General features: G+C 35.3%; 1 protein-coding gene across 1 annotated transcript in view; it reads left to right on the top strand.

Moving 5' to 3' along the window:
* Positions 1 to 23,535, top strand: part of LOC117101302 (mucin-12-like) — a 64,281-nt gene that overhangs the window by 11,335 nt on the left and 29,411 nt on the right. Inside the window, exons 5-33 of the mRNA XM_033241269.1 lie at positions 242 to 520; positions 3,804 to 3,857; positions 5,918 to 6,181; positions 6,705 to 6,824; positions 6,916 to 7,188; positions 7,963 to 8,241; positions 8,763 to 8,882; positions 9,913 to 10,176; positions 10,526 to 10,648; positions 11,840 to 12,106; positions 12,798 to 13,067; positions 13,358 to 13,474; positions 13,676 to 13,939; positions 14,532 to 14,648; positions 15,233 to 15,496; positions 15,740 to 16,000; positions 16,341 to 16,407; positions 16,548 to 16,741; positions 17,082 to 17,339; positions 17,457 to 17,717; positions 17,847 to 18,107; positions 18,219 to 18,479; positions 18,738 to 18,998; positions 19,127 to 19,369; positions 20,034 to 20,288; positions 20,772 to 21,017; positions 21,482 to 21,736; positions 21,963 to 22,211; positions 22,583 to 22,849. Coding sequence (XP_033097160.1) covers positions 242 to 520; positions 3,804 to 3,857; positions 5,918 to 6,181; positions 6,705 to 6,824; positions 6,916 to 7,188; positions 7,963 to 8,241; positions 8,763 to 8,882; positions 9,913 to 10,176; positions 10,526 to 10,648; positions 11,840 to 12,106; positions 12,798 to 13,067; positions 13,358 to 13,474; positions 13,676 to 13,939; positions 14,532 to 14,648; positions 15,233 to 15,496; positions 15,740 to 16,000; positions 16,341 to 16,407; positions 16,548 to 16,741; positions 17,082 to 17,339; positions 17,457 to 17,717; positions 17,847 to 18,107; positions 18,219 to 18,479; positions 18,738 to 18,998; positions 19,127 to 19,369; positions 20,034 to 20,288; positions 20,772 to 21,017; positions 21,482 to 21,736; positions 21,963 to 22,211; positions 22,583 to 22,849 — 6,414 coding nt within the window. The remainder of the gene's footprint in view (positions 1 to 241; positions 521 to 3,803; positions 3,858 to 5,917; positions 6,182 to 6,704; positions 6,825 to 6,915; positions 7,189 to 7,962; positions 8,242 to 8,762; positions 8,883 to 9,912; positions 10,177 to 10,525; positions 10,649 to 11,839; positions 12,107 to 12,797; positions 13,068 to 13,357; positions 13,475 to 13,675; positions 13,940 to 14,531; positions 14,649 to 15,232; positions 15,497 to 15,739; positions 16,001 to 16,340; positions 16,408 to 16,547; positions 16,742 to 17,081; positions 17,340 to 17,456; positions 17,718 to 17,846; positions 18,108 to 18,218; positions 18,480 to 18,737; positions 18,999 to 19,126; positions 19,370 to 20,033; positions 20,289 to 20,771; positions 21,018 to 21,481; positions 21,737 to 21,962; positions 22,212 to 22,582; positions 22,850 to 23,535) is intronic.

Here is a 23,535-nt window from a genome sequence, read left to right on the forward strand (position 1 = left end):
TAATAATAATAATAATAATAATAATAATAATAATAATAATAATAATAATAATAATAATAATAATAATAATAATAATAATGATAATAATAATAATAATAATAATAATAATTGTCACCTTATATAGTGCATAATGTAAAATACTATATGCGCATATAGGCCTAGGCCTATCTTAGTTTCAAGTGGTTATATTTATTGTGATTTTTTCGTATTATATCTATCACATTAAATACGTATTAAATAGATTGTCCGATAGGATGGGAATACAACGCCGAATTTTCCAGCTGCTACTGGGTTCATACGACCACTGGCAGCTTCGCCGATGCACGCACTACTTGTCAAAGCGAAGCTGGAGGAGACCTTGCAGTCATTTCTAATCAGGAGGAAAATTCATGGATACTGACAAAGTTGACTACGGATAGACTAGGGTGGGGAGCAGCATGGATTGGCTATGATGATATCTCTTCCGAAGGACAATTTGAGTGGGCAGAGCAAACGGCACGTGAAGGTTCCTTGTATGAAAGTAAGTTACCACATTCGCGCGAATAAGCGCCCCTCTCGAAGCGTGAAAATGTTCTTAAGTGCCCCGTTTGAATAATCGCCCCTCCTAAGTTGAATGAACGCCCCTTAACAAGATCATGTGATTTTTTTTAGCAAGTCAATAATACAATCAATCCTGGAACTGTGGTTGGCATGATTTGAGCTGCGGAGTGGATTCACATTTTCTTTTTATGTCAATTTCAAAATGATGGTATTTCTCCTGGAAAAATGGGAGCTCCCTTAACAGTATCTTTCAAACTTTCCTCTTCTTACAGTTGTCTATTCCTACTTCTATTTTTCTTTTCCTCACAATTTGTATCTTTAGCACGTTCTCATCTGAGCTTGTAAGAAACCCTGCAATGATACTGCTAATCTCATTCGGCAGATGGCCAACAAGCTTACCACCACCACCTTCATCTGCTGTGTACCAGTGGCGTAACGCCTATGCGCTCTCGTGCGGCGGTCCGCAGGGCCCCAGACCCGTAGGGGCCCCGAAGAGGCATCCGCCACTAATATCATATCATTTATTTCGTCGTTAAAAACATTAAAAATACAATGATAAGCATGATTAAAAACGAGCAAATCTAAAATCCCACAATGGAATGGTCAACCGGGACAAAAAAAAATGCCCCAGTCTCAGAAATCCACAGGGACCCAGCCCCATCGTTACGCCACTGCTGTGTACATATTTACTCACAGCATTCTTGTCATGAGCCATGCTCTCTGAACGATTATCTTTTCTGCACCAGAACTATTCGTTTATCTTCGATTTCCATATGTGCTTATATAATATTTTTTCATTCAGAAAGCGCCCCTTGAATTTTCCAAGTTCCCATAAGAACCCCTCAATTTTCAATCTGTTTTTATAAATGCCCCGTTTGATGAGCACTCGAAGTCGTGTGTGGGAACTATCCTGTAAATAACATATTACAACAAGCAACATCGTTTCTGTGTTAATTTTAATGCAGATTTTGGCCTATCTATTGGAAATTTGGATGGATGTAGATTCAGTTTTTAATGCATATATCAAGGAATTTAAACATTTGTATCGATTTTAATCTTATCAATCTTGCTAGGCCTGCTCATGCAGGCGAACGACGAAAAAAAAATTCAAATCGCCCGCCAATCGGAGCCCCGTTTCACCGGTCTACATGCCCTTGGTGAATTCACCTTGGCCTACAAGACTTTTATCCAGATTTTTCTGGACCTGTTTTTCACACATGGGCATGCTGTGGTGTACATTGACATTGTCATTCTTTTTGGTATTTTTCAATATATAGAACATTGCATCGTGATGTAAGTATATTTACCGCCACGTCGTTTAGCGGGAATCTTTTGATCACTGATCACTCGTTTTGTTTACACTCGAAGCCGTAACCAAGTACCGACAAACGTTTGTACACTTATATGCAAATGTTCAATCTTGTTGCTAGTACTGTTACATTTTTAATTATGTTGTCATACCAAAATTATGTTCCTCATAACTTAAAGTTTTCATCCGCATTTGGACACATCCATTCCATTTCTGGACCAACACCTTTTCGTAGCATTATGGCTAAAGTACACTATTAGAATGCTCGAAGCATAGTTAATAAACGGGACCATCTAGAAATCGTGGTTTCTACTGAAGAACCATCTCTCCTCCTCATCACAGAAACATGGCATGGGTTCCGAGCTTTTTCCAGATGATTACACAGTGTTTCGAAAAGATCGGGTGGTAATTGCAGCCAAACACGAACTTCGTCCATTATCTGCAAAACAATTCCAAGTTGATGGTCTTGAACTTCTTTGGACTGTTGTGCATACCAAACATGGAAAACTCCTTATTGGTTGCTTGTATCGGCCTGCAAGCGCCAACAATTCTTTCTTTGATAAACTTCAGAAATATTTGGATAAAATTTTAAGATATTCATATGTATAAATCTATTATTTTAGCAGGTGATTTTAATATTCCTTGTAAGTGCAATGTATCTAACAATCATTTAATCAACTAAAATGTGTAATAGATACTTTGAACTAAACGCAAATGATCTCTTTTGTGACTAGACGTTCCAATGACCTTACAAGTGTTGGAACGATAATTGATCATCTTTATACATATGAAATCAATATTGTAAAATATATTTCACCATACCCTGGAATACCAGGTAGTGACCATGATGGTTTTTCAGTTGTACTCAACTGTTCTTACTGTATTAGTTCTCTTCCTCCTGGACATTTCATCCAATATTCACAAAGTTCTACTGTTGATTTTATCAACACTTTTTCTAATCTTAACTGGGATGAATGTTTTGTTCCCAACAACGTTGATGCCTCATGGAAGCATTTTAAAGAAACATTTCTTGATGCGATTTACATCGTTCCCACTAGGAGAGCAAAAAATAAAGCAATTAACAGCCATGTATTAATTCAGAAATGCTTAAAGACCCATTCCCGGCAAAATTTCACTAAAAAAGATTTTTTTTTATAGAAAAAATTCATATGCATTACTCTATTTATTATAAATAATGGAAAAATATTGGCATAAATTTAAGTTTTACGCAAAAGAATTAAAAAACAGAGAAATACAGACTATTTCTCATAGAAGATTACCATTTTCTCGAATTCTTCGTTCCTAGGCAAATTCAGAGGTTGTAGATCGCATCCGCTAGGATGCTCTCGCTTTTATGTATACTTTATACAGTCAATAAAGTTTACCACTGCGCTCGATCAAGTAGGCCTGAGATATGTTTGTTTAATTGTCAAAATCTCGGTCAGAACACACACAAAAAATCAAATTTCAGTCTTATTTTACATTTTTTCATGTTTAGGAATGTCTAATTTCAGTTAAATTAGCAATTTCGTATTACATTTATAAACGTTTATAACATATATAAAAATAAGATTTTTCTTAACTGAAATCTTGCCGGGAATGGGGCTTTAAGATTATCCGGGGAAAAAAACAGATTATAGAAGGCAGCGAAAACTAAAGACAACTTATATAGTTTGTATGCCTACAAAGGATGTCGTAACAAACTTAAATCTGAAACACGGAAATCTTACCATAAATATATTTCTGAACTAGCCAAACGATGCTCTGATAATGGTAAAGCTTTCTGAGGGTTTTTTTCGCAAGAAAAGAGCCAAGCCTGTGGCAAAAGCTTTTAATATTAATGAATGCTCTGTTGACGATCCTATTGTTATTGCCAATGATTTTAATATTACTTTTCGTCGAATTTTACTGCTGAATCCTTTTTAACCTCCAATTTTATTCTTGAAACTTTAAGTAATTATTTTAGGAATCACATTGGCACTCTTCCTCTCTCTAAAATCTGTAAAAGGTAGATCTTGCACCACCTTGTTAGCCACTGCACATTACGAGTGGGCAAAAGTGCTAGATGAGCGTAATCCTCCTCCCATTGACGTTATCTTTCTAGATTGGAGTAAAGCTTTTGACAGGATTAGTCACTCTATAATGTTAAAGAAAATGTACAACTATGCCCTCAGCTGTGGTTCTGTATTACGCTGGTTTATGTCCTATCTAAGCAACAGGTCTCAAAATGTAGTTTTTAGAGGCGAATCATCTCGGTCATGTCCTGTTCTTTCAGGCGTGCCCCAGGGCTCTGTCTTAGGTTCTACTTTATTTAATTTATCTGTTCTTCACCTACCAGAGGTTGTTCCTCCCAATATTTACCAATTATATGCAGATGACACTGTTAAATATTTAAAAATACACCAATGATAATGGAATACTCCAGCAAGACCTGGATATTATTTATTACTGGAGCCTGATGAACAAAATGGAACTTAACTCCACTAAATGCAAAACAATGAGAATCACCAGGTCAAATAGACTTGCTAACTCTCCACATGCATATCGAATTGGACAAACATACCTTACAAAAACCGAAAGGTCCACTAATTAATCTCAGATAAGAAAGTATAATACATACTCCAAGTATTGAAATACACGCCATCGTGTTGGGATTCAATATTTCGACATTAAGTATGTCATCATCAGGAATGATGATGATGACTGATGATGACATAATTAATGTCGAAATATTGAATCCCAACACGATGGCGTGTATTTCAATACTTGGAGTATGTATTATACTTTCATACCTTACAAACGTAACCAGTCATAAATATCTTGGTGTAATTTTTACATCAAAACCTGAATGGGGTTTGCACGTTTCAAACCCTAATTCCAAAGCCTCTAGTATACTTGGCTTTATTCTCAGACTAGTCTGCTACCGTGATCCATATATATCCAAATTGTACAACGGATTATGGTCTGTCCAATAATTGAATATGGTGTACTTGCTTGGTATCTGCCTACCAAAGAGGTCATATTCTCTTGAAGCAATCCAACGCAGAATGACAAGGGTGTGTCTCTCGCGTGATATCCATACACACAACTTCTTGTTATCACACGATTAACATCTGTTGAAAACCGTTTAATTTAAATTTTATTGATTCAGTTCACTTTTTTTGGCAATCCTGTCCGGCCAACTGAGTGTTGTTTTTTGCTCTCTGTTATCTTGTGTTTGTCAATTTTATTGTGTTTTGGACAAAATAAATGAAATGAAATGAATAAGCGCCCCTCAAAAAGTGCAAAAAACGATACTGTACTCGCTTAAATACTTATCTCATTAATATATTATTGATATTCATAAAACGAATTTTATTACCATTATCATCATAAACGTTACTATCTATTTATAGCTCTATTATAGATATAAAGTAGTATTGGATTAATACACATTTTTCACTAGACAACACTAAATCCAGCTCAAAATATTATATATACTTTCTTCGTTGTTTGTCCTAGGACATAGTAGGAGTTGGGATTTTGACCAGATTTATCTGAATTTGTAATTCTGTAAATTTTCAAGATGAATCTGAAGATACCGCTGGTACAATTAGGCACATGAATTATAGTTTTGCTCCATGTTTTTATTTGATATAGACTGGGGAGTAAATCAACCTGACGATTATAATTCCGAAGACTGCACTGAAATTTTTCCATCTGGCACATGGAATGATTTGGATTGTTCGGCCACTTCACCGATAGCTATTTGTGAAAAGGGTGAGTGGGGCATATATATAATTATTTTATTTATTTTTCATTTTTTCAGTTTAAGTTTAAATAGACTTTAAAAACCGTACAAGACTGCAAACAATCGGAGTTTACAATATCATTATAAAAATATTCGCCTTAAGATCAAAAATATTATTAAAAAATGAATTAATAAAGATTTTACGCTAATATGAATACAACTCACTGGTTGCCTTGCTTGTGTATTGAACAACACATGGATTGGTTACAGTGATTCGTCTATCACGTCAATCACTGTAGCACCATGTTTGAATATTTAACTTTGCGTTCTTTACTAAGTTATCGGCTGTCCTGATGGCTGGGTGTTTTGGCTTGGGCACTGCTATCAATACGTCGACACACTTGTTACGTGGAGTACCGCCGAAACGGCTTGTAACGATTTACATACAAGTGGTTATTTGGTTACTATTGCATCGGAAGACGAAAACAGGATCGTCGGCGAGGAAATAGGTATATTGAACAACGCATGGATTGGTTACAGTGACTCGTCAATAGAGGCTTCTTTTAACTGGGTTCCTTCTGGAAAATGTTCAAATTATTCAAGTACGTAAAATTATACATCCACACTCCACTATGTCAATACTTTTAACTGTAAATTTACACTATATTAATATACATGAATTAAGATAAAGTTGGCCTAATTATCATATTTGTAAAAAGTATAACAGTCGGTTTATAGCAGACCAATATTTTAAAATAAAAAATCAATAACCTTTGGTGTTTATTATTATTATCGCGGGTTTTCTTTTTTTTTCTGTAAAAAATGTATATTTTGATCAGATATTTAACAGGGAATGCGATCTTCACTAACTTTTACAAATAAAGCGATTATTAGTAATTCTATTCTTTAAGTAATTCTAGTCTTTAAGAGCCATATAATAAAAAGTAGGCCTACATGGACCTTGCCTGAACTTTTATGTAGTTGGAAAGGGCTTTGAAATTCACCTTTGTGTTATAGGAACGTCGATTGTAGTCCTAATCACAAAACAGTCATACACTTACTAAAGACGCTGGCTAATGAAATACATAACTCTGATAGATACTAACTTACCGGTGCATTTTTTAGATTTCAATGAAAACCAGCCAGACAACTCTGGTAATGAAGATTGTGTGGAATTTGAAGCATCATCTGAAAAATGGAATGATTTGCCCTGTACCGACTCAAGAAGATATGTATGCGAGATATGTAAGTACAGAATATCAGGCATAGTCTGTATCTTGTAAATACTTACCTCTGCATCGCATTATGTTTAATATATTGATTGTGTACGTTTCAGTTGAGGACAACTCCATCCCGTCATTTGGCTCCTCTTGCCCCTCTGACCAGAGTCTTGTCACGGATGACGGGAGTCTATCGATAGAAGTCACTTGGGTAGAGCCAACTGCAACTGACGACGAGTGTATCGATACTGTTTCGGCGAATTATAACTCAAGTGCAATCTTCAGTACTTCATCAACGAACACAAAGGAAGACACTACTGTTACCTACACAGCCACAGATATTTCCGGCAACCAAGCAACTTGCTCCTTTGTAGTGTCAATCATATCAGGTGTGATATTGGTACCATTAAAATAATTATGTATTACTTTATTTAAACGTAAAGAATGTAATTTATTCGCGATTTCTCTCTTCTGTGATCTACTGCACGGTATGGTCCTCTGTATCCACTCCTATGTTCGCAGGTGAGAGGATATCACACACTTTCCTACTCTTATGTTTATCTTATGTAATGTAATGTATATAGTTGGATTTATATAGAACCTTATACCGATACTCTACTGTAATAATAATTATGTATTACTTTATTTAAACGTAAAGAATGTAATTTATTCGCGATTTCTCTTTTCTGTGATCTACTGCACGGTATGGTCCTCTGTATCCACTCCTATGTTCGCAGGTGAGAGGATATCACACACTTTCCTACTCTTATGTTTATCTTATGTAATGTAATGTATATAGTTGGATTTATATAGCACATAAAGCACTGGGTATGGTCTAGCTTGTAGTACAATAACTTCAATATTTCGACATTACTTATGTCATCATCAGGATCAGAAATTCCTGATGATGATGTAATAAATGGCGAAAATTTCGAAAGGCAATCCAATGTATGTGCTATTTTACCTTTTCGACAATGTTGGCTTAAGTCTAGAAAATAGCAATAAAAACTAGACTACATCAATTTGACACTCACACGTGATGTTTAGCATACTATTTATTAGGACGTCATAGATATAATAGAAACAAGTGTCTGTGTAGTTTTCGCATCGCCGTATTTGTTTTTTTTTTTTTGTTTTTTTTTTTCATTTTCGTTTTAATTTAGTTTGTCCTGATGGATGGATTTACTATGAACGGAGCTGTTTCTTGTTCTTAAGTTCATCGTACAATTACGCAGACGCTGCCGAAGCATGCCGAACGGAGGATGAAAACGCTGAGCTGGCAACTATTGCAGGTGCAGAAGAAAACACATGGATAGTTGATCAATTAAATAATGAAGGAGTATCATGGAGCAGTGGTGCATGGATTGGGTATGATGACATTGATGTGGAAGGGACTTTTGTCTGGGTTAATCGATTATTCGAAGAAGTATCCGAATATACAAGTGAGCGTTCTCTTTTTTTTTTTTTTTTTTTTTTGTTATATTTTTAAGTACGGAAAATCTGCGGAATCAGATAGGGTACAACCCTTTATAAATTGTCATTCATTTGTCATCATAAACTTTAAAAAAAATCACTGTCAAGTAGTTAAAAATCACCTAAAATCAGCATATTTTGCGAATTAGCGCCCCTCAACTAATCATCGAGCCCGCCCCACTTCACCTTCATATGCCCCCCCCCCCATTTCACGACTTCTAGATACGCCACTGCTTAGAAGATAGTAATCGATAACATTTCAAACAAAAATACCACTGGGTATTACCCGCGGCATCTGTCTCGGCTTTACTCTGATTCTAAGTCATTTGGGAATTATTATGAAGGTGATATATAGAAAATCGTCATAACATCAGAACTACTGAGATTTTAGTTGTTAACATTTTATGTTAACAAAACTAATTGTAAAACTATAGATTAACCATAAGCATACAAATTTTGTGTTTGCTATATATTTACTGTTTATATTTAGATTGGAATTCTGGAAATCCAGATAATTATAATTCCATAGAGGATTGTGTTGAACTTTTAACAAACGAGAATTGGAATGATCAGGACTGTTCAGCAAATAGAGCCGCAGTCTGTGAGAAAGGTTTGTTTTACTTTTTTTGATGGTGTTATATATCTTGATTGTTAAATTTGATATGTGTTCATAAATTGTTATCGCCAGAACACGATAGACAAAAGTAATAAACAAGTTAACGATTTTGTATACAGGAAGAAATGCTAATTTAGGTAAATGTATGTCTTTGACGTCATCATCGTCATCATGACCATTAACATCATCAATTGGCTGCAATCGAGATTGCTTGTCCAGTGGCTGCGCATTGGGTAGTCAAAGGAAGTTTCTCCATAGGACAATCCGGAACCAATTCCCTCCTTTTATCATTTTTTTCCTAATATTGTTGTACAATTTTTACCATTCTCAACCGTAAAATCTCTCCCCATTATCAGTGTTTTTATTCTTCTTGTGACCATGATTGCGATAAGCCCTAGATGGCCCATTGGTCCGGACCCTGTGTCAGGCTTGTTGTCCCTCCTTTCTCCAAATTCCTTGAGACACCAATTGGTTTGACGAATCTCGGAATCAGTTTGCCAGGTTTTACTTTTTGTCAATGAAAATTTAGTGTCCTTTGAAATTGAATTGCGAAAGATAATTTGGTGTTTTACCCGTGTACCTGTCCAGCGGTCTCCATAAAAATACATCAGGCAATGTTCTGTATACCGTAGCAGTTATGAAGGATACGATTAATAGATAGATTCTTTATTCATCGTCACATACATACATACATACATGATATTCAGTATCCAGGTGATACATTCAATTGAAAACAATTCCGTCTGCACAACAACAAAAAAAAACATACAATAACTAGAGATAAACAAGCGGGGAAAATTCATTTCATTATTACTAATTTTAAAAGATAAAAATTACTACTTATAGTTATTTAATTTGATTAACAAGAATATATACATTGAAATAGGAAAAATTTATTTACAAGTTCATGAATTCCAATAATCTAATAATTAAGTATAAAAATAAGTTGTCAATGAAAAATGAGAATGGAGGGTTGTTTCGTTTTTTAAAGTGATAATCTGATAGTGCCTATTTTTATTTATAGTGGTTCGTTGTCCTTCTGGTTGGGTTCTATGGCGAGGAAACTGCTACAAATATATCGATACACAGAAGACATGGGAAGATGCAAAAAATGCTTGCGAAGCAGACGAATCCACTTCCAACTTGCTTATGATCTCCAGCACTGAAGAAAATTCGATGGTTTTGAATCTGCTTGGACTAAGTGAAAGTTCGTGGATTGGCTATTCGGATATATCATCAGAGGGCACTTTTGAATGGGTAGAAGGTGACGAATGTCCGAGTTATGAAAGTAAGAGGTTTTGATAATTTTAGTGATATAAATAAATGACAGATCATACAAATCATCATTATCATCAGCAGCATCATCATCATCATCATCACCGTCATCATCATCAATCATAATCCATCATCAATTATAATCATATTCAGTAATTTCAACTGTTTGTATTCGTTTTAGTGAATACATTTAGAGTAATAAAAGTGTTCATATAAAGAGTAGTCGTGGTTTAGTTTGTCACAATGGGTTACATACAGTACATATTGCTGACTATTTTCGTCACCATTGTAATAATCCCAACTTCAACTTATTACTCGTGTTTACTTTTATAATTGAATACATGCACTAAACTTAATTTCAGATTGGAATAATAATGAGCCAAGTGACTCCGGTGGAAATGAGGATTGCGCCGAGATCTTGTCTTCGAATGGCGTTTGGAACGATGGTGCTTGTACACTACAAAAACACTATATTTGTGAGATTTGTAAGTATTTCTTGTATATCGATTTATTCAGAGCATAAATATAAATTGAGAATTGATTGCATGCCGAATAATAGCGTAAAACACAAAGCCACTGATACCTTGATGGTAGTGAGAGATCAGGCCCCTTTTTTTTTTAATAACACATAGGATATTAGGCTACAATATTTTATCGCTATGTATTATTGCAAGGAACTAAAAAACAAACCATTTTTCAGAGCTTGCGCTAAAAAAATACCTTTATATTCCCGGACGGATCATTTTGATTTTTACCCATGAGGGCAGTGCCAGTCGTGCGCATTTGTAGCATCATCTTGGCCATCACAGGATCACGTTCATTCTTGACACTAACCGAACAAGTCGTGCTTTACCTTGTTGCAAAGTTTATTAATTGTGGATCTTCCAACCTCCATCCCCATTCTTTCCGCTGTATTCAAAGCGGAGAAGGGAGGGGGTGCTTCCCGGCTTGGATACCCTGATTTTCTACCCAGGGTTATTTCAAATTTTAGAGTTTAAAAGCTTTGTAGTTTGTAGGTCATGATTACGTTTGCATTGTTAAGATGTATAACATTAGTTTTGTATATGACGTTAATTTACTTCTGCATTACATTTTTTTTTCACAAAATTCACACTACGTACAATTTTACCATTTTTATATTTTACCTCGTCATTAATAAATTACATATTTCGTTCTGTACTGTGTCATGTCTCCTTTGTAAATGTCTGCATCTCAGGTAAAATTGTGACGGATCCGGGGATATAAATGCATTTTAATACGTGTGAGCCTGTTTAACAGTAAATAACAAATAACACAAATGAGTGGTTGTAAAATATTTTAAAAAGAAAATGTACAATTTGAGCAGGATGTAGCCCAAGATAAAATATTAAAATTGATTCAGAGTTTGGAAAGATGAAATCGAGAAAGAAAAAAGAAACACTAATAGAAAAATTTTACTTGTGGAAAGGTGATAAGAAACAAAATTTAAGAAATTTATCTATTCAAATGGAGAGGTGATAAGATACAACATTGAAAAAAAGTTTACTTAGTAAATGTAAAGGTGATGATCGGCTGGCAGCGTCAGTTGAAAAGACTTTACTCACGCTGTCAAAAAATAATTGCGAAGGACGCCCCTGCAACCACGTTTGTTAAAACAATACTTTTAGCTAATAATATTTTTATTGTTGGTTTTTTAGATGAGGATAAGGAAAATCCCAGTTTTAATTCCACTTGCCCATCCAATGTATTGCAATACACACATCTGGCGTACGACTACGTCAATCTGGAATATACACCACCAATACCATCTGATAACCAGTGTGTCGTCACTTTTGAGGGGAACTACTCACCTGGTGATGAGGTATACACAGGTGGTGCAGAATTCATAGATGTTTCGGTAGTGTATACAGCTGTTGATAGAGCCGGGAATCAGAACACCTGTTCATTTAATATACATATTCGGGGTAGGTACTTTGTCTTATAATAAGAAACAGTTTGACTCTGAATCAATATTAATTACCCTCACCTCATGCGTTTGTGTGGGTGTGCTTGTGTGTGTGTGGGTGGGTGAGTGTGTCTGCCTGTCTGTCTGTCTGTCTGTGGTGTGTGTGTGTTTTTCTTTCTTGCGCATAACCCAAAAAATGAAGTCCCTATTTACTTCAAATGTTTACACATTGACAATGTTACATGTATCTCCTTAAATTTAGTGCTGATCGGAAGTAAGATACAGACTTTAAATACTTTCTGGCCGCATATCTCACAATCTGCTGTGCCAATTACTCAAAATTATGGTCTACAAATGGCATGTAAATAATAATTAAATATGAAAAAAGCAGTATTCTATAAATGCACAAATAATAAAAAAAATTAAAGTAATTTACAATTAGAAAATTAAAGAAGGAACAAGAGAGGATTCAAACCCCACACAGTTGAAGAATAATCACATAATACGTGCATCTTTACCACTCTCCTAGACTTCACCTGGTAAATCTGTATATTAGTAATACTAAATCCCTACACCTGTCTCTTATACACATCTAGATGTGTATAAGAGACAGCATACATACATACATTATTATTATCATCATCATTATTAATTTTATTACTATTATTATTATTATTATTATTATTATTATTAATGTTGTTCAAATATAGAATGTCCTGACGGCTGGGAATTATGGGAAAGAAGCTGCTACAAGTTTGACGACACTGCACGATCATTCGCTGAATCAAGGATCGCATGTCAAGCAGAGGAGGATGCAGATGTGGTGGTTATAGGGGGCGTTATTGAAAACAATTATATAAAACTAAGAATGGATGAGCTCTATCCAGGCTGGTCATCTGCGTGGATTGGATATTCAGACGAAACCTCTGAAGGAACGTTCGAATGGTTGCCCAATACTGTTGAAATTTCCTACTATAATAGTAAGTAAACGACTAAATCTTGGAAATGTGATAAACTCGCACCATTGAATGCAATTACATTGTACGTGTAGCCTCCCAATCATCATTAACATCAATAATCAATCATTTCTATTATTATTATTATTATTATTATTATTATTATTATTATTATTATTATTATTATTCATACCTTAGTAGTTATGGCATCGTTTTAAGCACTATAGGCTGTAACAAGTCCTCCTGGCTAGGATGATCAATATACATTTCCTAAAAGTTTTCTACAATAGTTATTTCTTGGTCTATTTTGGTAGATTTTGGCCAAAGTCAACCGGACAACAGCAACAATGAAGACTGTGTGGAAATAGGCTCTGTTGGCACATGGAATGATAACAACTGCGGTACGAGCCTGCCTGTAGTCTGCGAAAAAGGTAAAATTTTGTCTTCACCAATACAAGTACTGGGATAAATCATTTTTGATAGACAGACTCGAGACATATATATAAGATTGCATAAAGAGATTAGTTATGAAATATTTGGATAAAGTATATTTGAATATATAAATATATATATATCCAAATATATCCAAGTATATATTTTGGCAAAATGTGCACGTATACCTTTAAATACAGTTGTGAAGTGTCCGGAATCATGGACTTTGTGGCAAAGAAGCTGTTACTTTCATCACTCGGTGGAAGAAACATGGTCTGCGGCTAACAGTTCGTGCCAAAACTACCACCCTGAATCGACGTTGGCTGTCATATCGTCATCTGATGAGAACAACCTCATTCGAAATGCATTAGGAGTATCAACGCAAGTCTGGATCGGATACTCGGATCTAGATACAGAGGGTACCTTTGAGTGGCTGGATAATGGAGAGTGTTCCAATTTTACAGGTATTACAGTAGCAATACGTTTATAGCAAGAATTGAGTGTTCCCGTACGGTGACACCATACGTGCGTACGATCAACACATTTAAATGGTCAATCAGCTGTTAAAAAATTAGGCTATCATCAAATTAAAAAACGAAAATCCCGAATTTTCATACCTGAAAGGAAATTGTGATGAATCAGACCAAAATTATCTATTATTAAACATGGACACATGAAAAAGACCGCACAAACAACAATCACACATTGTGTATTGACAGAATATCAGGTTGGCTAGGCCTATACAGGCAGAAAAGTAAAGTAATGAAGTATATTATAATTTGTAATATTTCCAAATATTATATGTGTTGTTATATGTGTTAATATATATGTGTTCAGCATGATTTAAATTATATAGCGCGTACTACTATTGTATTTACCCAACATAAACAGAATAGGCCTAAATCATACTGTACTTGTGACCAATTTAGCGAAAATTAAATGTTTGTTTTTTTATCTACAATATAATTTTGTTATATAATTTTGATGCAATATACTTTTTCTTTTTTTATAACTGTTGTTCAAAATACTAATGTATGTGTAATATTTTCCCTACAGTTTGGAATAGTGGTGAACCCAATGGTGGTACTAGCGAAAATTGTGTTGATCAAGAAACAAACTCTAATTGGAATGACCTAAACTGTGATTCTACTATAGGTGCTGTGTGTGAAATGTGTAAGAAGTTAATTGTATAATATAATTTCATAAAACTGAAAACATAACCATTTGTTTGTACACATGCCTATACAGTTCGCCTTCCAATTCGAGACCATGGGACCTGAAAACAAAGGGGTAGACTCGGGTTCGGTCTTTAACTAGAGGGTTAGACTTGTGATAAAAGGTTGACGATTGTTACTTGGTTCTTTGAATAAGTAGTCTCGAATTAGAGGGGTCTCGAAATTTGAGGGGGTCTCGAATTGGAGGGTGCACTGTATAAAGAAATTCGAGCATTATTGTACATTTGTATAAGGGTAGTTCCATATGCTACCGTAGCGAAAGTGTTTAGGAGCTAGTTTAGAAAATATCCTTTACTTTTATATCGATCTATACAGTACAATTATTCCAATACGATTGTCGTTCAGTAATGTACTATTATGTTTGGCCTATAATCACCCTAAGTAATAAACAACAATATACTTTCGTTCAAAAATGAATGTGGGACTACCTAATTACCTTTTTTACCTTCCTATAGTGTTTACATTGTAAGTATTACACATTTTTTGTAAAAAAAATATAGTAACTTTAATTTTTCATTTCAGTTGTGGACTCTGAAATTCCAAAATTCACTAATTGTCCATCAAATCAAGATGTGAACACAGATGCAGGCGAGGACTATGCAACCTTGACATGGTCCGTGCCAGTTGATTCGGACAATCAGTGCGTCATATCTGTAGTATCCGACTACAACCCTGGCGACCAGCTCCCTCTCAATTTTGGTCTTGAAAATACCATTTCGAATACATATACAGCGATGGACAAAAGCGGTAATATTGGGACATGTACCTTTTCTATAACTGTTAGAGGTAATAATATATACTGTAGTGATTTTACAAAGTTTCTTAAACAGACATTTAAACAAATGTCAATACAATACGAACCGATATTATGGTTATTTTAGAAAAATAAATCAATCAATAAATGTATAAACGAACGTATACACGGCACACATTAAACAAATGCCAATATAGTGTAAGTTATCTTCACTATCTACAAGTTTTAAAAAATTCAATAATTATTTTTAATGATTTTATCTTTACGTGATTTAGATTCTGAAAGCCCAGTGTATGACGCCTGTCCATTATCCATGTCACTGAACACAGATGCTGGAGAAAGTTTTGCTACCGTCACGTGGACAATTCCAAGCTTCATCGATAACTCAGATGAGACGGTTAATGTTACAGCTTCTCATACTCCAAGCATCCAAGTTGAGTTGGACAGCGGTCTTACAGACACAGTGACCGTGACATATGATGCAGTTGATCCGGCTGGTAATGCCCTACAATGTGCATTCAACATCACTGTCTCTGGTAAATTATGTATTTATTCTTACATTTGACTTTATTTTTAATGTTAAGCCATTCTTAGCACTAAGGCGCTTAGTAAATGTATGATATTTAATACATTACTCAAGTTGTTTACACAAATAACGCTTTAAAAGATACACAGCGTCTTTGTTTAAGTGTGTCAACTTTAATAACGTTATGTTTCTATTTTTCTATTAAATTATTTTGTGTTAAACATGTCTGATGTTGTTATTTTGGTTTTGACAAACACATTTTAATGCAGGACATTAAATACGACAACCAGAATTTTAAACTAGTAAAATAATCACAACTTACAATCTGTCTAACTCTTTCTCTCTTCAAGACACTGAAAATCCAGTTATAACTGGTTGTCCTTCGAATGCTAACTTTGATACCGATGCTGGTCAGGCGTATGCCACAACCACATGGACTGAGCCAACTTACAGTGACAACTCTGGATTGAGTACAGCTGCATCCCTGTCTCTTATACACATCTAGATGTGTATAAGAGACAGTTCTTAGCACTAAGGCGCTTAGTGGCTGGAGAAAGTTTTGCTACCGTGACGTGGACAATTCCAAGCTTCACCGATAACTCGGATGAGACGGTTAATGTTACAGCTTCTCATACTCCAAGCATCCAAGTTGAGTTGGACAGCGGTCTTACAGACACAGTGACCGTGACATATGATGCAGTTGATCCGGCTGGTAATGCCCTTCAGTGTGCATTCAACATAACTGTCGCTGGTAAATGATTTATTTATTCTTACATTTGACTTCATTTTTAATGTTAAGCCATTCTTAGCACTAATGTGCTTAGTAAATGTATTATATTTATTACATTACTCAAGTTGTTTACAATAATAACGCTTTAAAAGATACACAGCGTCTTTGTTTAAGTGTGTCAACTTTAATATCTTTATGTTTCTATTGTTTCTATTCAATTATTTTGTGTTAAACATGTTCGATGTTGTTATTTTGGTTTTGACAAACACATTTTAATGCAGGACATTAAATAAGACAACCAGAATTTTAAACTAGTAAAATAATCACAACTTACAATCTGTATAACTCTTCTCTCTTCAAGATACTGAAAATCCAGTTATAACTGGTTGTCCTTCGAATGCTAACTTTGATACCGATGCTGGTCAGGCTTATGCCACAACCACATGGACTGAGCCAACTTACAGTGACAACTCTGGATTGAGTACAGCTGCATCCTCTCAATCGCCGGGATATCAGCTAAGTGTGTCAGCTGGACTTGAAGCTTCTGAGAGCATCACATATACTCTTACTGATCCATCTGGGAACTTCGATACATGCACGTTTACCATTACCGTTACTGGTGCGTATTTTATATACATTTTCCATCATATGCCGAGTAATATTCTCATGATTGTTGTATTGCTAAATTTCATCCTATTGTTTCAATTCACTATTCATGTATTATTAATGTATTTAGACAATGAATCCCCTACTGTTAGTGGGTGTCCTGCAAGTCAAAATCTGTCTACTGCAGCGGCACAGGACTATCAGGTATTTATTTGGACAACACCAACATTCATTGACAATTCTGGAGAAACCCCAGCTGTTACTGAGAGCCATGCATCTGGAGTAACGGTATCACTATCAAGTGGAATGCCAACAACTCAAGAAGTTGTTTATGAAGCAACTGACCCTAGTGGAAACACAGAGCAATGTACTTTTACCCTTAGAGTATCAGGTACGCTTGATACTTTTGATTTTTCTAAATAATTTAACTGAGTATTAACAGAAATAATATGAATATGTTAATTACATTTATTCTTATCAACTGAAACATTATACATATATTACATCAATTTTATTTCAGACACTGAGAGTCCAACATTCGTGAATTGCCCTTCAAATATTATACAAGACACTGATGGATCACTGAATTACGCCACAGTTACATGGACAGAACCTACATTTAGTGACAATTCTGGGCTCACACCGGCAGTGGTTCCTACTCACACTCCGCCCATTCAAGTAAGCCTCAGTAACGGGTTGCAAACAACGACTACTGTGTCGTATGTCGGTACAGACGTTGCAGGGAATTCAGTCGAATGTACATTCGACGTTACAGTATCTGGTGTGTATATTAACCCACACATTGTTGACATTTGTGAATTACATTTTCTAAGTGTATGCCCGCCGTACAAATGGTAATTGGTGTAGTAATTATTCAATTACCATATTTTAGACGCTGAAAGTCCAGTGTATGACGCCTGTCCATTATCCATTACACCTGACACTGATCCTGGAGAAAGTTTTGCTACCGTGACGTGGATAATTCCCAGCTTTACAGACAACTCAGATGAGACGGTTAATGTAACTGCATCTCATACTCCAAGCATCCAAGTTGAACTGAACGGCGGTCTTACTGACACAGTAATTGTTACATACGACGCAGTTGATCCGGCGGGTAATACTGAACAATGTACATTTAATATAACTGTATCAGGTAATTGTTAGTTTTTATAATTATTAACATACCTCTAATTCTAAATGTTAAAATTGTTTTCAGCTTGATTATATAATTTAAGTTTTGCCATTCAAGAACGTTCTTGGACCAAACAAAATGTGTAGTACATTGTTTAGACTAACAAATCTATTTGAAACAACACAAATTTTCACTAGCTCAAGCAATTTTCTTCAGGTTGCGAGTGATTTTATGTTTTGTTAGTTTACACTTAGAACAAAATGTATTACTGTTTTGTAGATGTCGAAAATCCAGAATATGACGCATGTCCGTCAGACATGGTGCTCGATACAGAACCAAGTGAATGGTATTCAACAGCCATATGGATGGTTCCAGCATTTACAGATAATTCGGATGAAATAGTCGCAGTAACTGCTAGTCATACATCTCCCTATCAAGCAACCTTAGACAATGGATTGTCAACCACCATCACCGTTACGTATGAAGGATTGGATCCTTCACTTAATAGCAGGATATGCTCATTTACGATCACTGTTAACGGTAATTCTTATGCCATCAGGATCTAGTTCTTATACATTCAAAGACTTATTTCTTACAAAAAAAAGTCGTTTTACAATAATAACTAACCGTTTCTAAATACAATAATTATATTATTTGTTGCATTTTAGATAATGAAACACCTGTTTATGATATTTGCCCAGATGATCAATACTTAACCATTGGCTATAACATGGATTATGTTATCGTAAACTGGACTGAACCTGTGTATATTGATAATTCTGGCCTTGTCAATGTCACTAGCACACACGAGCCATACACACGCTTCTATGATAACGCTGACGTGGTGTACACTGGTACTGATCCATCTGGTAATGTTAACATTACTTGTACATTCTATATAGAGGTCACAGGTAAGTGTAAACCTTCGTGTTTTTAATATTATTGTTCTTTGTGCTGCCTTCTTTTAGTAGTTATCAAATAGGAAATTCAAGTAAGAGAGATTAGTTCGTTGTCAACGGGAGCAACACACATTAAGTTAAGATTAATCGGCTAAATGTTGGCATTTGTTGAAGAATTTTGTTACGAAGAGGTTGTTATAATTCTATATAGCAACACTGCCTCGATGGGATAATTGGTATACGGATTCTGCTCGAAATTCTGCTGGGAATAAATATGGATTTTCACCTAGGCGTATAGAGAACCTTGATGTTTGTTGAATTTATATTATTTACAAACAAAAAACAAAACAAAACAAAACATGATACCACTTTTCTCTGTCGACGCAATGTTGCTCCTTTTGCAGTGCACGGTAGTGGAGCCCTGGGCCTATCCTGGGGTGGAAGGTGCTGATGCTCAAGATACTGCCTCTGAGTATCTGCGCATACTTATATGAGGAGCAACACTGCTTCGATGAGATAATTGGTATACGGATTCCGCTTGAAATTCTTCTGGGGATTAATATGGATTTTGTTTATTTTGTGGTGTACTTGACACTGCGCCTTGAGCACCAGTGGTGGAGATGTGGGCTTTATAAATCTTTATTATTATTATTGTATTTCCGTTATTTTCATGTAGATAAACAGGCACCATCATTTACAAATTGTCCTAATGACACGGAAGCGAATACATTACCTGGAACTAAACTGCAAGTGATTACGTGGGATGAACTGACTGTCACCGATAACGTTGATCCAAATCCAGTCATCACTGCTTTGTCAATACACACTTCAGGAGATGCTTACTTCATTGGGCCTGGCTACGAAATCATGTACAAAGTGGTCGATGAAACTGGAAACATAGGTTACTGTAACTTCACCATTCTTATAATCGGTTAGTATTAAAGGCATCCTAGCAAAATCCATCAATGAATATAAGAAGTGTTTTGTTGTCGCTGCGTCATATAGTAATGAATAAGCTCCCTTCATATAAAGCACTTATGTATTAATTAGACAAATTTGTGAAGCAATCAATAACAATAATTATTTTTATAAACAGTCCCAAGTGACTGACATAATGACAGGCTGACTGACCAACACTGGCAAACGACTGTTTACAACACAGCAAATAGGTTAAAAATGACAGACACATAGACAGCCCAAGGGACTGACTGACTGACTGAATGATTGACTGACTACTAAATGCTGGCTGGATTACTAATAGACCGACTCCAGCTATTACTATTACATGACATTATAGTGGGTACAAAATGTAAACATACACATCGTAAATCACAGTGTGCTCATTTTATTGAATCCTAGGTACGGCCTCTGTATGGTGGGTAAAAATTATCTAGGCCATTTCATCATTTTACAGATGCAGAACCACCAATATGGAGTGACTGTCCAGTTAATATTACCATTAACGCGGAACAAGGATTAGCAACAGCGCATGCGTTGTGGACTGAACCATCTGTAACAGATAACTCCGACATTATAGCATCACAAGATCAGTCTCACGAACCTGGTGAGCAATTTAATTTTGGAGAAACAAGTGTAATCTATACTGCCTCTGACGGTTCTGGTAATGTCGGTAACTGCAGCTTCATAGTCGAGATATTAGGTATGTGAATTTATTTTAGATACTTTTTGAATTTATTTTTTTTAGATAATAAAGAATTATCTGTATGCTCTGTATTTAATTATATTGTTTATTATAGTGCTTCATTATAATATTTTATTGTATTTGACATTCTAAAGATGTTCCATTAACCTCCGTTTAAGTTTGTATTAGTAAAATTGCACTTACTCAGAACTGTTTCATAGGCTGCAAGTTTCACTGCAAAGGGAGGCTTCAAACATCGATCTCATTAGGAACCCCACCACCAACCGCTCTTCCACAGACGTTTTTAATACTAGTATCAAATTTGTATTTGCACGCACATTGGCTGCTAAACTTAACAAATCAGCAGCTGTGTTATTAGTGTATGAGTAAGATACTTACGTGGATTAGCCAATAAATCTCATTGGTAGGAATCAGAACAAAACCCTCTGAACAAATATATTTCCTACATATTTCGTTTGCAGACGATCAACTGCCATCATTTGGAGACACATGTCCATCCAATATTACTATTGACACCGAACCAGATGAAAATTACGCTTTAGTCAACTGGACAGCACCATCGGTAACTGACAATGTTGCAGTTGACACATTAATTAGTACACATACACCTGTGGAGCAAATTATGTTCGTTTCAGGCCAATCAACAGAGGTGATTTACACGGCAACTGATACGTCCGGAAACACAATAGACTGTGTGTTTATAATAAATGTTGAAGGTAAAAGAATAAATCTCTCACATCAATTGATATTGTTTTCTGTGTCCTATTGGATTAGTGTCCAACAATTCAATATGTAAATTCAAACGAACAGGAAAATTACTCCAGTTGTTTCCGATGGCTTTTAAATTTTAGATTAAAGTTACGTAGACTATTAATTTGATAAAGTGGCAGGACACACATTATTCGAATATATCTAAGATTGTAAATTAATGTCATCCATCAGATAACGAACCTCCACATTTTGCGGGATGTCCAAGCGATACCGATCTCCCAACTGATCCGTCTTCCGCTACTGGAACGTCTGTCTGGTCGCCTCCCAGTGCTCGTGACAACGTTGGAGTCGATCATCTTTTAACTACTGCAAGCCACACTCCAGGGTCACAATTTCTAATTGGTGGTACTACGATCACATATCGTTCTTTTGACACATCGTCTAATGAAGGAGTGTGTACCTTTGTCGTAACTATATATGGTGAGACTGTTTCATTTAGATAAATTATTTACTCTTAGCTTAATGTTAATATGAATTATTTCTAGAAACTGCTGATGACATAGCTCAAGGACTGTGGTTAAGTATTAAAATCTTTATGTTTCTAGTTCTAATCACCAATATGCTTTACGTTGCAATCCATAGATTTTTTCATTTGTCGATTCTGCTTTACAACATAAAAAATTGTGAATGTAGAAGAACGATGTACAATCTTCAAACTGCAGAAAACTGCCTCTTTGGCTATGATGGAGAATAATCCATTTTTTACACGGCGATTTACTAGGGAAATGTCATCAGATAGTATACTATTTTTGTAATTTAAAAAAATGTTACCCAATCGTGACATACGTACTAACCAGCAGGTTTTATCAACATAGATAACCAACCACCAATAATTATAAACTGTCCGTCAGACCAATCTACTGAGACCGACCCAGGAGCGTCAGTATCCACTTTTACCTGGATTCCGCCTGTTGCTACCGATAATGTAGGTGTTGAGAGTTTTGTGGAATCGAACGGCCCAGGTACTGAGTTCAATATTGGTGTTACAAATGTGACGTACATAGCTACTGATGCAGCTTTACTGGAAAGTGTGTGTTCATTCACCATTGAAGTGATAGGTAGGACACGTTCCATGTTAACTTTAGTTATTTTAATTAGTATATCACTACAGGTGCAGAAAATTTGTAAATAATTGTATTGTGATTTCTTTGCCATTGGGTGTATTCGACTAGTTCATTTTGTTGACTACGATTTTTCGTTAATTATATGTTCATTCGACTGGTTCGTAAAATAGACTTCGTTGACAACGAAAATTAACGTAAACCAGACTGCGTTAATCAGCATTAAGTTACCCACGTGACCAAAACAAACATGGCCGTTTGTTCATTTTAGCAACAACATTTGCGTTATTATAACTTAGATTAAATTTCAGAAAATAAAAATTATAATATTTACCCACATGAATTCAAAAAATAAAATAATTGTAGGCTAACAGAATTCAAAAACTGGATGACATTTTAAAAAATAAAAAACTCATACGGCCACAATCCGAAGCAACCTTGATTACGCAACGTGTATCGCAGTAACTATACATGCCATTTTCTTTTGTCGAGTATTTTAAAATTTTCTATTCGACTAATCGTCTTCGTTAAGTATGATTTTACAACTGCGCAGGTGGGAGTGGTTTAACGAAGAACGACCAGTAGAATACGGCCAATGTTTAAGAATTCATAACAAATTTTTAAAAACTTACACTATTATTATAAAAAGTTTCATACAAGTTTTTTGAATTAAATAATAATTC

This window comes from Anneissia japonica, unplaced genomic scaffold, assembly GCF_011630105.1.
Source record: "Anneissia japonica isolate Jap-2015-1 unplaced genomic scaffold, ASM1163010v1 scaffold1005_len2656397_cov198, whole genome shotgun sequence".
NCBI classification, from domain to species: Eukaryota; Metazoa; Echinodermata; class Crinoidea; order Comatulida; family Comatulidae; genus Anneissia; species Anneissia japonica.